The sequence below is a fragment of the Nerophis ophidion genome, linkage group LG08 (assembly GCF_033978795.1).
Source record: "Nerophis ophidion isolate RoL-2023_Sa linkage group LG08, RoL_Noph_v1.0, whole genome shotgun sequence".
Classification (NCBI taxonomy): Eukaryota; Metazoa; Chordata; class Actinopteri; order Syngnathiformes; family Syngnathidae; genus Nerophis; species Nerophis ophidion.
In genome coordinates this window covers 11,116,215-11,128,328 of record NC_084618.1, presented here as the reverse complement: position 1 = coordinate 11,128,328, position 12,114 = coordinate 11,116,215, and the positions used below count along the sequence as shown (strand labels likewise).

Sequence of the window (12,114 nt, the reverse complement as noted above, 5' to 3'; positions counted from 1 at the left end):
ATATTCTATCAATACATGAAACAAGAACTAAGCATTTTTTTCTTGTGAGCATTCAAACGAGAAGTGTGTTAATTTTGAGCAATTTTATTTTTCAATGTAAAAACAAGTAATCTGTTGATTCTGGGTAATTAGTTTTTTTCACGTCAAAGCAAAACATCTGTAGATTTTTACCTATTTTCTTTCTGAAACAAGAATTATGTGGATTTTGTGCAGTTTTATTTTTGTGCATGAAAAATGAGAATTATGTTGATTTTGAGCAATTCTCTTTCTGTTTGTCAAAACAAGAAGAAGCCCGTTGATTTTGAGCAACTTTTTTAAATGTCAAAGCGAGAAGTCTGTTGATTTTGAGTCATTTCTTTTTTAATGTTGAAGCAAGAAATTCGTAGATTTTGACTTATTTTCTTTTTGTACATGAAACAACAATTCTGTGGATTTTAAGCAGCTTTCTTTCTGTGCATGCAAACGAGAAGTCAGTGAGAAGTCTTGATTTTGAGCATTTTTCTTTTTGTCGAAGCAAGAACTGTCTTGATTTTAAGCTGTTTTCTTTCTGTACATGGAGCAAGAATTCTGTTGAGTTTGAACATGTTTTACTTTTTGTGCATGAAAACGAGAAGTCTTTCAATTAAAAAAAAGATTTTAATGGACAAACAAGACATCTGTTGATTTTAGGTAATTTGTGTTTTATGTCAAAGCAAGAAGTCTGTAGATTTTGAGCAGTTTTCTGTCCGTGCATGCAAATGAGAAGCATGTTGATTTTGAGCAAATTTTTTTCAGCGAGAAGAATTTTGATTTTGAGCAATTTGTTCTCTCTATTCCGAAGCAAGAAGTGTCTTGATTTTGAGCTATTTTCTTTTTGTACATGAAACAAGAATGCTGTTGAGTTTGAACATGTTTTCTGTGCATGAAAACAAGAAGTCTGTCAATTTTAAACAATTTTCAACTTTAATGGAAAAACAAGAAATCTGTTGAGTAATTTGTTAATATCAAAGCAAGAAGTCTGTAGATTTTTGGCAGATTTCTGTCTGTGCATGCAAACGAGAAGTCTGTTGATTTTGAACAAATTTATTTCAGCGAGAAGTCTTTTAATTTTAAGCAATTTGTTTTCTTTATGTCGAAGCAAGAAGTCTTGATTTTGAGCTTTTTTTCCCAATATAAAAACAAGAAATCTGTTGATTTTAGCTTATTTGGTTTTAATGTCGAAGTAAAAAGTCTAGAGTTTCAGCTTTTTTCTTTCTGTACATGAGACAAGAATTCGGTGGTTTTTGAGCAGTTTTCTATCAGTGCATGCAAACGAGAAGTCTGTTGATTTTGAGCAATTTTCTTTCAGCGAGAATTCTTTTGATTTTGAGCAATTTCTTATCTTCATGTCAAAGCAAGACGTGTCTTGATTTTGAGCTATTTTCTTTTTGTACATGAAACAAGAATGCTGTTGAGTTTGAACATGTTTTCTGTGCATGAAAACAAGAAGTCTGTCAATTTTAAACGATTTTCAACTTTAACGGAAAAACAAGAAATCTGTTTATTTTGCGTAATTTGTTTATGTCAAAGCAAAAAGTCTGTAGATTTTGAGCAGTTTTCCGTCTGTGCATGCAAACGAGAAGTCTGTTGATTTTGAACAAATATCTTTCAGCGAGAAGTCTTTTGATTTTGAGCAATTTGTTTTCTTTATGTCAAAGCAAGAATTTTTGATTTTGAGCTACTTTTTCAATGTAAAAACAAGAAAGCTGTTGATTTTAGATTATTTGTTTTTAATGTCAAAGCAAAAAGTCTGTAAATTTTGAGCAATTTTTTTTCTGTACACGAGACAGGAATTTTGTGGATTTTAAGCAGTTTTCTCTCAGTGCATGCAAACGGGAAGTCTGTTGATTTAGAGCAATTTTCTTTCAGCGAGAATTATTTTGATTTTGAGCAATTTGTTTTCTTTATGTCGAAGCAAGACGTGTCTTGCTATTGAGCTACTTTCTTTTTGTACATGAAACAAGAGTTCTGTTGAGTTTGAACATGTTTTCTGTGTCTGTCAATTTTTAGCAATATTCTTTTTTAATGTAAAAACAAGAAATCTGTTGATTTTAGGTCATTTGTTTTTTTAATCTTTAGCTTGCAAAAGTTTTATTGTACCTGGAATACAAAGTAGTATGTTGCAGGAATCGGTCTGAATCCAACATCGATTCTGAATTGAATCGTAATCGAAACTAGGAACCCTATTGATTTTGAATGCCTTCAATAATGGGATCAAAGATTTGAAGAGTTGACTTGTAGTTCACGTATATGTTTTATTCGCTAAGGAGGTCTCACTCTGTACCCGCCTTGGACTTTAAGAGGAAGAATCTGGAAGCTTCTGACGCTCCACTTCCGCCGCTATTCCCACGTTGCCTCCGCTCGCAAACAGGAAGCGGCGAGGCAGACGCTCTCGTCTCCTGCCAAACATTTCTTCATGAGCGCCACTCAGGAGTGGGCGGGGCGTCGGTGGGTGTGGGCCAATCAGACGTCGGGGAGGACGGCGTGAACATGTCGTTCTTATGGCGTATGTCGGTTCTCTTGTACTTCCTGTCCTCAAACAGGAAGTTCATTATGAATTTTATTTTGAAATGTTTACAACAAGCTAACTTGTTTCCTGCAAAATAGACGACACAACACGGCAATATGGCTGTTTGACCGCACGTCTGGGCAAGAATTCTGTGGATTTTGAGAACTTGTCTTTCTGTACATGATACTAGAATCCTGTTGATTTTCAGCAATTTTCTTTCTGCACATGATATAAGAATTCTGTTGCTTTTCAGCAATTCTCTTTCTGTACGTCAAAACAAAACTTCATATGATTTTGAGCAATTTTCTTTATGTACATGATACAATAATTCTGTTGATTTTCAGCAATTTTCTTTCTGTATGTCTAAACAAAAAGTCTAATGATTTTCAGCAATTTTCATTCTGTACATGATACAATAATTTTGTTGATTTTGAGCAATTTTCTTTCTGTACGTCAAAACAAAACGTCTTATGATTTTGAACAATTTTCTTTCTGTACATGATACAATAATTCTGTTGATTTTCAGCAATTTTCTTTCTGTATGTCAAAACAAAAAGTCTAATGATTTTCAGCAATTTTCTTTCTGTACATGATACAAGATTTCTGTTGATTTTGAGCAATTTTCTTTCTGTACGTCAAAACAAAACATCTTATGATTTTGAGCAGTTTTCTTTCTGTACATGATACAAGATTTCTGTTGATTTTCAGCAATTTTCTTTCTGTATGTCAAAACAAAAAGTCAAATGATTTTCAGCAATTTTCTTTCTGTACATGATACAAGATTTCTGTTGATTTTAAGCAATTTTCTGTCTGTACGTCAAAACAAAACGTCTTATGATTTTGAACAATTTTCTTTCTGTACGTGATACAATAATTCTGTGGATTTTCAGCAATTTTCTTTCTGTATGTCAAAACAAAAAGTCTAATGATTTTCAGCAATTTTCTTTCTGTATATGATACAATAATTCTGTTGATTTTCAGCAATTTTCTTTCTGTATGTCAAAACAAAAAGTCTAATGATTTTCAGCAATTTTCTTTCTGTACATGATACAAGATTTCTGTTGATTTGGAGCAATTTTCTTTCAGTACGTCAAAACAAAACGTCTTATGGTTTTGAGCAATTTTCTTTCTCTACATGGTACAACATTTCTGTTGATTTTCAGCAATTTTCTTTCTGTATATCAAAACAAAAAGTCTTATGATTTTGAGCAGTTTTCTTTCTGTACATGATACAATAATTCTGTTGATTTTCAGCAATTTTCTTTCTGTACGTCAAAACAAAACGTCTTATGATTTTGAGCAATTTTCTTTCTGTACATGATACAATAATTCTGTTGATTTTCAGCAATTTTCTTTTTGTACGTCAAAACAAAACATCTAATAGTTTTGAGCAATTTTCTTTTTGTACATGATACAAGATTTCTGTTGATTTTCAGCAATTTTATTTCTGTATGTCAAAACAAAAATTCGTATGATTTTGAGCAGTTTTCTTTCTGTACATGATACAAGAATTCTGTTGATGTTCAGCGATTTTCTTTCTGTACGTCAAAACAAAACGTCTTCTGATTTTGAGCAATCTTCTGTACATGATACTAGCATTCTGTTGGTTTTCAGCAATTTTCTTTTTATACACGATACAATAAATCTGTATAATGTATTTAATGATATACATGATACAATAATTCTAGACAGTAAATGTGTAGTAAAAAAGACACCTATTTATTTTGAATGTTGATAGGATAATGTGTAGCGAAAAAACACCTATTTATTATGAATGTAAAAAGGTTAATGTGGGGTAAAAAGACACCTATTTATTTTGAATGTTGATAGGTTGTGTAGTAAAAAAACCAAAACTATTTACTATAAATATATATAGGTTGTGTAGTAAAGAAGACACCTATTTATTTTGAATGTTGATAGGTACAGTAAATGTGTCGTAAAAAAGACCTTTTTATTTTGAATGTTGATGGGTTGTGTAGTAAATAAGTCACCTATTAGTTTTGAATGTAGATAGGTACAGTAAATGTGTAGTAAATAAGACACCTATTTATTTTGAATGTAGATAGGTACAGTAAATGTGGAGTAAAAAGACACCTATTTATTTTGAATGTAGATAAGTTGTGTAGTTAAAAATACACCTATTTATTTTGAAAATATAGAGGTTGTGTAGTAAAAAAGACACCTATTTATTTTGAATGTTGATAGGTTGTGTAATAAATAAGACACCTATTTATTTTGAATGTTGATAGGTTGTGTAGTAAATAAATCACCTATTAGTTTTGAATGTAGATAGGTACAGTAAATGTGTAATAAAAAAGACACCTATTTATTTTGAATGTAGATAAGTTAATGTGGAGTAAAAAGACACCTATTTATTTTGAATGTGGATAAGTTAATGTGGAGTAAAAAAGACACCTATTTATTTTGAATGTAGATAGGTTGTGTAGTTAAAAATACACCTATTTATTTTAAATATATATAGGTTGTGTAGTAAAAAAGACACCTATTTACTTTGAATGTAGATAGGTACAGTAAATGTGTAGTAAAAATACCTTTTTATTTTGAATGTTGATAGGTTGTGTAGTAAATAAGACACCTATTTATTTTGAATGTTGATAAGTTATTGTGGAGTAAAAAGACACCTATTTATTTTGAATGTGGATAGGTTGTGTAGTTAAAAATACACCTATTTATTTTGAAAATATAGAGGTTGTGTAGTAAAAAAGACACCTATTTATTTTGAATGTTGATAGGTTGTGTAATAAAGAAAAACTATTTACTATAAATATATATAGGTTGTGTAGTAAAAAAGACACCTATTTATTTTGAATGCAGATATGTACAGTAAATGTGTAGAAAAAAGACACCTATTTTTTTGAATGTTGATAGATTGTGTAGTTAAAAATACACCTATTTATTATAAATATAAATAGTTTGTGTAGTTAAAAATACACCTATTTATTTTAAATGTAGATAGGTTGTGTAGTAAATAAGTCACCTATTAGATTCGAATATAGATAGGTACAGTAAATGTGTAGTAAAAAAAACACCTATTTATTTTGAATGTTGATAGGTTGTGTAGTAAAAAAGACACCTATTTATTTTGAATGTAGATATGTACAGTAAATGTGTAATAAAAAAGACATCTATTTATTTTGAGTGTTGATAGGTTGTGTAGTAAATAAGTCACCTATTAGTTTTGAATGTAGATAGGTACAAGAAATGTGTAGTAAAAAAGACACCTATTTATTTTGAATGTTGATAGGTTGTGTAGTTAAAAATACACCTATTTATTATGAATATAAAGAGGTTGTGTAGTTAAAAATACACTTATTTATTTTAAATATATATAGGTTGTGTAGTAAAAAAGACACCTATTTATTTTGAATGTAGATAGGTACAGTAAATGTGTAATAAAAGAGACACCTATTTATTTTGAATGTAGATATGTTAATGTGGAGTAAAAAGACACCTATTTATTTTGAATGTAGATAGGTTGTGTAGTTAAAAATACACTTATTTATTTTAAATATAAATAGGTTGTGTAGCAAAAAAGACACCTATTTATTTTAAATGTAGATAGGTACAGTAAATGTGTAGTAAAAAAGACACCTTTTTTATTTTGAATGTTGATAGGTTGTGTAGTAAATAAGTCACCTATTAGTTTTGAATGTAGATAGGTACAGTAAATATGTAATAAAAAGACACCTATTTATTTTGAATGTTGATAGGTTGTGTAGTTAAAAATACACCTATTTATTTTAAATATGTATAGGTTGTGTAGTAAAAAAGACACCTATTTATTTTGAATGTAGATAGGTACAGTAAATGTGTAATAAAAAGACACCTATTTATTTTGAATGTTGATAGGTTGTGTAGTTAAAAATACACCTATTTATTTTGAATGTTAATAGGTTGTGTAGTAAATAAATCACCTATTAGTTTTGAATGTAGATAGGTACAGTAAATGTGTAATAAAAAAGACAACTATTTATTTTGAATGTAGATAGGTTAATGTGCAGTAAAAAGACAACTATTTATTTTGAATATAAATAGGTTAATGTGCAGTAAAAAAATGCTAACCATTGTTGCCTAAGTGACGCTTTGACAGTCGGCCATGTTGATTCAGTCACAGCAAGACGACTATTTGTTTTGAGCAAACTCTCGCCGCCGTGTTTAAAGGTCAAGGCGGCGAACCCGTCAAGAACCCTGTCGATTTTAAGGCAGCTCACCGAGCGGCGTGGCGAGGAGACGTGACAGCCGCTGAAGTCGCGTTGACACGTCACGCTCTCGGGGGCTGGATGGCGGTGACGGATGGCTGACATGACACCTTCCCCCGACACGTGCACGCTCACACGCACACACGTGCACGCTCACAGCGACACAAGCGTGTGCGCTTGACCGAGCGCTCACCCCGCCGTCTTTGTTTCGCTCGGGCGCTATTCTCCGCCTCCCCGAGACATCTGATGACACGCGGTCTAAACGTGCGCCCGTGTGTCCCCCGTGCAGACGTGGGCGGGCCGGCGGACCCCATCGCGCCCACCATCATCGTGGCGCCCAGGAACACCAGCGTGGTGACGGGCACGTCGGAGGTCACCTTGGAGTGCGTGGCCAACGCCAGGTAAGCAAAGACGGCGACAGGAAGCCGGGACGGCGAGGAGAACACACGTCTGGTTTCTCCCCCCCGCAGGCCCCTCATCAAGCTGAGCATCAGCTGGCGAAGGAACGGCGTGCTGGTGGGCGGCGGCCTGAGCGACTTCAACCGCCGCCTGACCGTCCTCAGCCCCCTGGTGGCCGACGCCGGCTACTACGAGTGCGAGGCCGTCCTCCGCAGCAGCAGCGTGCCGGCGGTCAGCGCCGGCGCTTATCTGCACGTCCTCGGTAAGCCCCGCCTCCCTCAAAACCAATATTGTGCGCCCGCCAGAAAGTATGCCCAGCCCCTTCCTGCTACGTCAGTGGAAGAAATGTGATGGCCAATTTTCTCAGGTTACACTCCCTCTGTTGGTCTGGGCTCCGTTCATTCTCTCACACTACTCTTTGTACTTACTCCACGGCAAGTTAACTTTCAGTTTCGATACCCTTCAAAGGCACGGATGGACAAAATCCTAAAAGATGGGCAACATTTTAAAAGACTGCTTTGACCTTGAGATAGCTCTGGTTAATTTTCTCAGAGAGTCTGTATTTTCATACTTTGGACTTACTCCACTTCAAGTTAACTTTCAGTTTCGATACCCTTCAAAGGCACGGATGGACAAAATCCTAAAAGATGGGCAACATTTCAAGAGACTGCTTTGACCTTGAGTTAGCTCAGGTTCATTTTCTAAAAGTGTCGGTATTTCTATTGTTTGTACTTACTCCACGTCAAGTTAACTTTCAGTTTCGATACCCTTCAAAGGCACGGATGGACAAAATCCTAAAAGATGGGCAACATTTTAAGAGACTGCTTTGACCTTGAGTTAGCTCAGGTTCATTTTCTCAAAGTGTCGGTATTTCTATTGTTTGGACTTACTCCACGTCAAGTTAACTTTCAGTTTCGATACCCTTCAACACACGAATGGACAAAATCCTAAAAGTTGGGCAACATTTTAAGAGACATTTAACCTTGAGTTAGCTCAGGTTAATTTTCTCAAAGTGTCAGTATTTCTATTCTTTGGACTTACTCCACGTCAAGTTAACTTTCAGTTTCGATACCCTTCAAGGCACCGGTGGACAAAATCCTAAAAGATGGGCAACGGTTTAAGAGACTTTTGACCTTGAGTTAGTTCAGGTTCATTTCCTCACAGAGTCTGTATTTCTATTCTTTGTACTTACTCCACGTCAAGTTAACTTTCAGTTTCGATACCCTTCAAGGCACAGATGGACAAAATCCTAAAAGATGGGCAACATTTTAAGAGACTTTTGACCTTGAGTTAGCTCAGGTTCATTTTCTCAAAGTGTCTGTATTTCTATTCTTTGGACTTACTCCACTTCAAGTTAACTTTCAGTTTCAATAACCTTCAAAGGCACGGATGGACAAAATCCTAAAAGATGGGCAACATTTTAAGAGACTTTTGACCTTGAGTTATCTCAGGTTCATTTTCTCAAATTGTCTGTATTTCTGTTGTTTCGACTTAATCCACGTCAAGTTAACTTTCAGTTTCGATGCCCTTCAAGACACAGATGGACAAAATCCTAAAAGATGGGCAACATTTTAAGAGACTTTTGACCTTGAGTTAGCTTAGGTTCATTTTCTCACGATGTCGGTATTTCTATTGTTTGGACTTACTCCACGTCAAGTTAACTTTCAGTTTCGATACCCTTCAAAGGCACGGATGGACAAAATCCTAAAAGATCGGCAACATTTTAAGATACTTTTGACCTTGAGTTAGCTCAGGTTCATTTTCTCACAGTTTCGGTATTTCTATTGTTTGGACTTACTCCACGTCAAGTTAACTTTCAGTTTCAATACCTTTCAAGACACGGATGGACAAAATCCTAAAAGATGGGCAACATTTTAAGAGACTTTTGACCTTGAGTTAGCTCAGGTTCATTTTCTCACAGTGTCGGTATTTCTATTGTTTGTACTTACTCCATGTCAAGTTAACTTTCAGTTTCGATACCCTTCAAGACACAGATGGACAAAATCCTAAAAGATGGGCAACATTTTAAGAGACTGCTTTGACCTTGAGTTAGCTTAGGTTCATTTTCTCAAAGTGTCGGTATTTCTATTCTTTGGACTTATTCCACGTCAAGTTAACTTTCAGTTTCGATACCCTTCAAGGCACGGTAACCGAGTATGGACAAAATCCTAAGAGTTGGGCAACATTTTAAGAGATTGCTTTGACCTTGAGTTAGCTCAGGTTCATTTTCTCACAGAGTCTGTATTTCTATTGTTTGTACTTACTCCACGTCAAGTTAACTTTCAGTTTCGATACCCTTCAAGGCACGGTAACCGAAGATGGACCAAAATCTTAAGAGATGGGCAACATTTTAGGAGACTGTTTTGATCTTGAGATAGCTAGGGTTAATTTTTCCACAGTGCTGGTATTTCTATTGTTTAGACTTACTCCACGTCAAGTTAACTTTCAGTTTCGATACCTTTCAAGATAAAGCAAACCAAGGTGGACAAAAGCATGCGAGACGTTTCAGAGACTGCTTTGACTTTGAGATAGCTCGGTTCGGTCTCTCTCAGCGCTGGTATTTCTGCTGTTTGTACTTTACTCCGTGTCAAGTTAACTTTCAGTTTCGATACCCCTCAAGGGCGATGTAATATAGGTGGATAAAAGCACACGAGACGGGCGACTATTTTAGAGATAGTTTCCGACAAAAGTGCCGTCAGTGAAGTCGCGAAGGCCTTCAGGCCGAAAGGCGGGACCAAGCTTAATGGCGGCGGGTCCTTTCATGCCAGGAAGGTTTTGATGGCGTCAAGGTTGGCGTGCGAGTGAAAGGTGCGCCCGACTTCCCCTTTGAACGCCGTCCTCCCGCCGCCCTTTTGAAGGCGACTCCCAAAAACGTGGGCAGAATGCCAAAGTATTTTTTGTTCTTTTTTTTTTAACCCCCGAGTGACGCGGCCCTGAAGCGAGATTCCGTCAACGCACGGCGCCCAATTAAGGGCGTCGGCTGTTATTTGAAGCGGATTACATCGGCGGGATTTGTGATTACATCATCATCATCACGCTGGTCTCCCGCAGAGCCGCCGCAGTTCGTCAAAGAACCGGAGAAGCACATCACGGCGGAGATGGAGAAGGTGGTGGACATTCCCTGCCAGGCCCGAGGTGAGCGCAGCAGACACGCCCACGCACCGCGCCCTCACGCTCACGCTCACGACCTTCCGCAGGTGTGCCGCAGCCGGACATGGTGTGGTACAAGGACGCCACGCCCATCGACCCGGTGAAGACGCCCAGGTACCGGGTGCTGGCGGGCGGCAGCCTGCAGGTCAACGGACTCCTGCCCGACGACACCGGAATGTTCCAGTGCTTCGCCAGGAACGCAGCGGGCGAAGTCCAGACCAACACGTACCTCGCCGTCACCAGTGAGTCAGTTTCCTTGGCATCAAGATCCCTATTGGTTTTGTAGGATGAGTGATGCAAAAAAGGAGTTAAAAAAAACAACAATCGTTTTTGTATCAAAACAAGAACCCTATTCATTTTGCTTAACAAAACAGTCAAAAGTCAAATGATTTTGTTGTCACATTTCCGCGTCATCAAGACCCCTATTGGTTTTGTAGGATGTTTGTCGCAAAAAGGGGTTTAAAAAAAAAAAATTCATATCAAAACAAGAATCCTATTCATTTTGCTTAACAAAACAGTCAAAAGTCAAATGATTTTGTTGTCACCGTTCCGCGTCATCAAAACCCCTATTGGTTTTGTAGGATGTTTGTCACAAAAAGGGGTTAAAAAAACAAATTTTTCGTAGCAAAACAAGAACTCAATTCATTTTGCTTAACAAAACAGTCAAAAGTCAAATGATTTTGTTGTCACTGTTCCACGTCATCAAGACCCCTATTGGTTTTGTAGGATGTTTGTCGCAAAAAGGGGTTAAAAGTTTTTTTTTTTCGTATCAAAACAATTCATTTTGCTTAACAAAACAGTCAAAAGTCTAATTATTTTGTTGTCACTGTTCCGCGTCATCAAGACCCCTATTGGTTTTGTAGGATGTTTGTCGCAAAAAGGGGTTAAAAAAACAAATTTTTCGTAGCAAAACAAGAACCCTATTCATTTTGCTTAACAAAACAGTCAAAAGTCTAATTATTTTGTTGTCACTGTTCCGCGTCATCAAGACCTCTATTGGTTTTGTAGGATGTTTGTCACAAAAAGGGGTTAAAAAAAACAATTTTTTCGTATCAAAACAAGAACCCTATTCATTTTGTATTAATAAGGTAGTAAAATCAAATGATTGTTTTTATTTTACTATGGCATCAAGACCCCTATTGATTGTGTGGGATGTATGATGCAAAAAAGGTGTAAAAAAAAAAATACAAATTTTGTATCAAAACAAGAACCCTATTAATTTTGCGATACAAAACAGTCAAAAGTCAAATGATTTTGTTGTCACTGTTCCACGTCATCAAGACCCCTATTGGTTTTGTAGGATGTTTGTCGCAAAAAGGGGTTAAAAAAACAATTTTTTCGTATCAAAACAAGAACCCTATTCATTTTGCTTAACAAAACAGTCAAAAGTCAAATTATTTTTTTCTCACTGTTCCGCGTCATCAAGACCCCTATTGGTTTTGTAGGATGTTTGTCACAAAAACGGGTTAAAAAACATTTTTTTCATATCAAAACAATTCATTTTGCTTAACAAAACAGTCAAAAGTCAAATGATTTTGTTGTCACTGTTCCACGTCATCAAGACCTCTATTGGTTTTGTAGGATGTTTGTGGCAAAAAGGGGTTAAAAAAACAAATTTTTCGTATCAAAACAATTCATTTTGCTTAACAAAACAGTCAAAAGTCAAATGATTTTGTTCCCACTGTTCCTCATCATCAAGACCCCTATTGGTTTTTTAAACTGTTTGTCACAAAAAGGGGTTAAAAAAACAATTTTTTCGTATCAAAACAATTCATTTTGCTTAACAAAACAGTCAAAAGTCAAATGATTTTGTTGTCA

The 12,114-nt window shown here is 36.0% G+C and overlaps 1 protein-coding gene across 1 annotated transcript in view; it reads left to right on the top strand.

Annotated features, from left to right (window-relative positions):
* Positions 1-12,114, top strand: part of sdk2b (sidekick cell adhesion molecule 2b) — a 653,132-nt gene that overhangs the window by 505,337 nt on the left and 135,681 nt on the right. Inside the window, 4 exon segments of the mRNA XM_061907681.1 lie at positions 7,037-7,148; positions 7,218-7,408; positions 10,198-10,281; positions 10,344-10,538. Of these exon segments, the coding sequence (XP_061763665.1) occupies positions 7,037-7,148; positions 7,218-7,408; positions 10,198-10,281; positions 10,344-10,538 (582 nt within the window).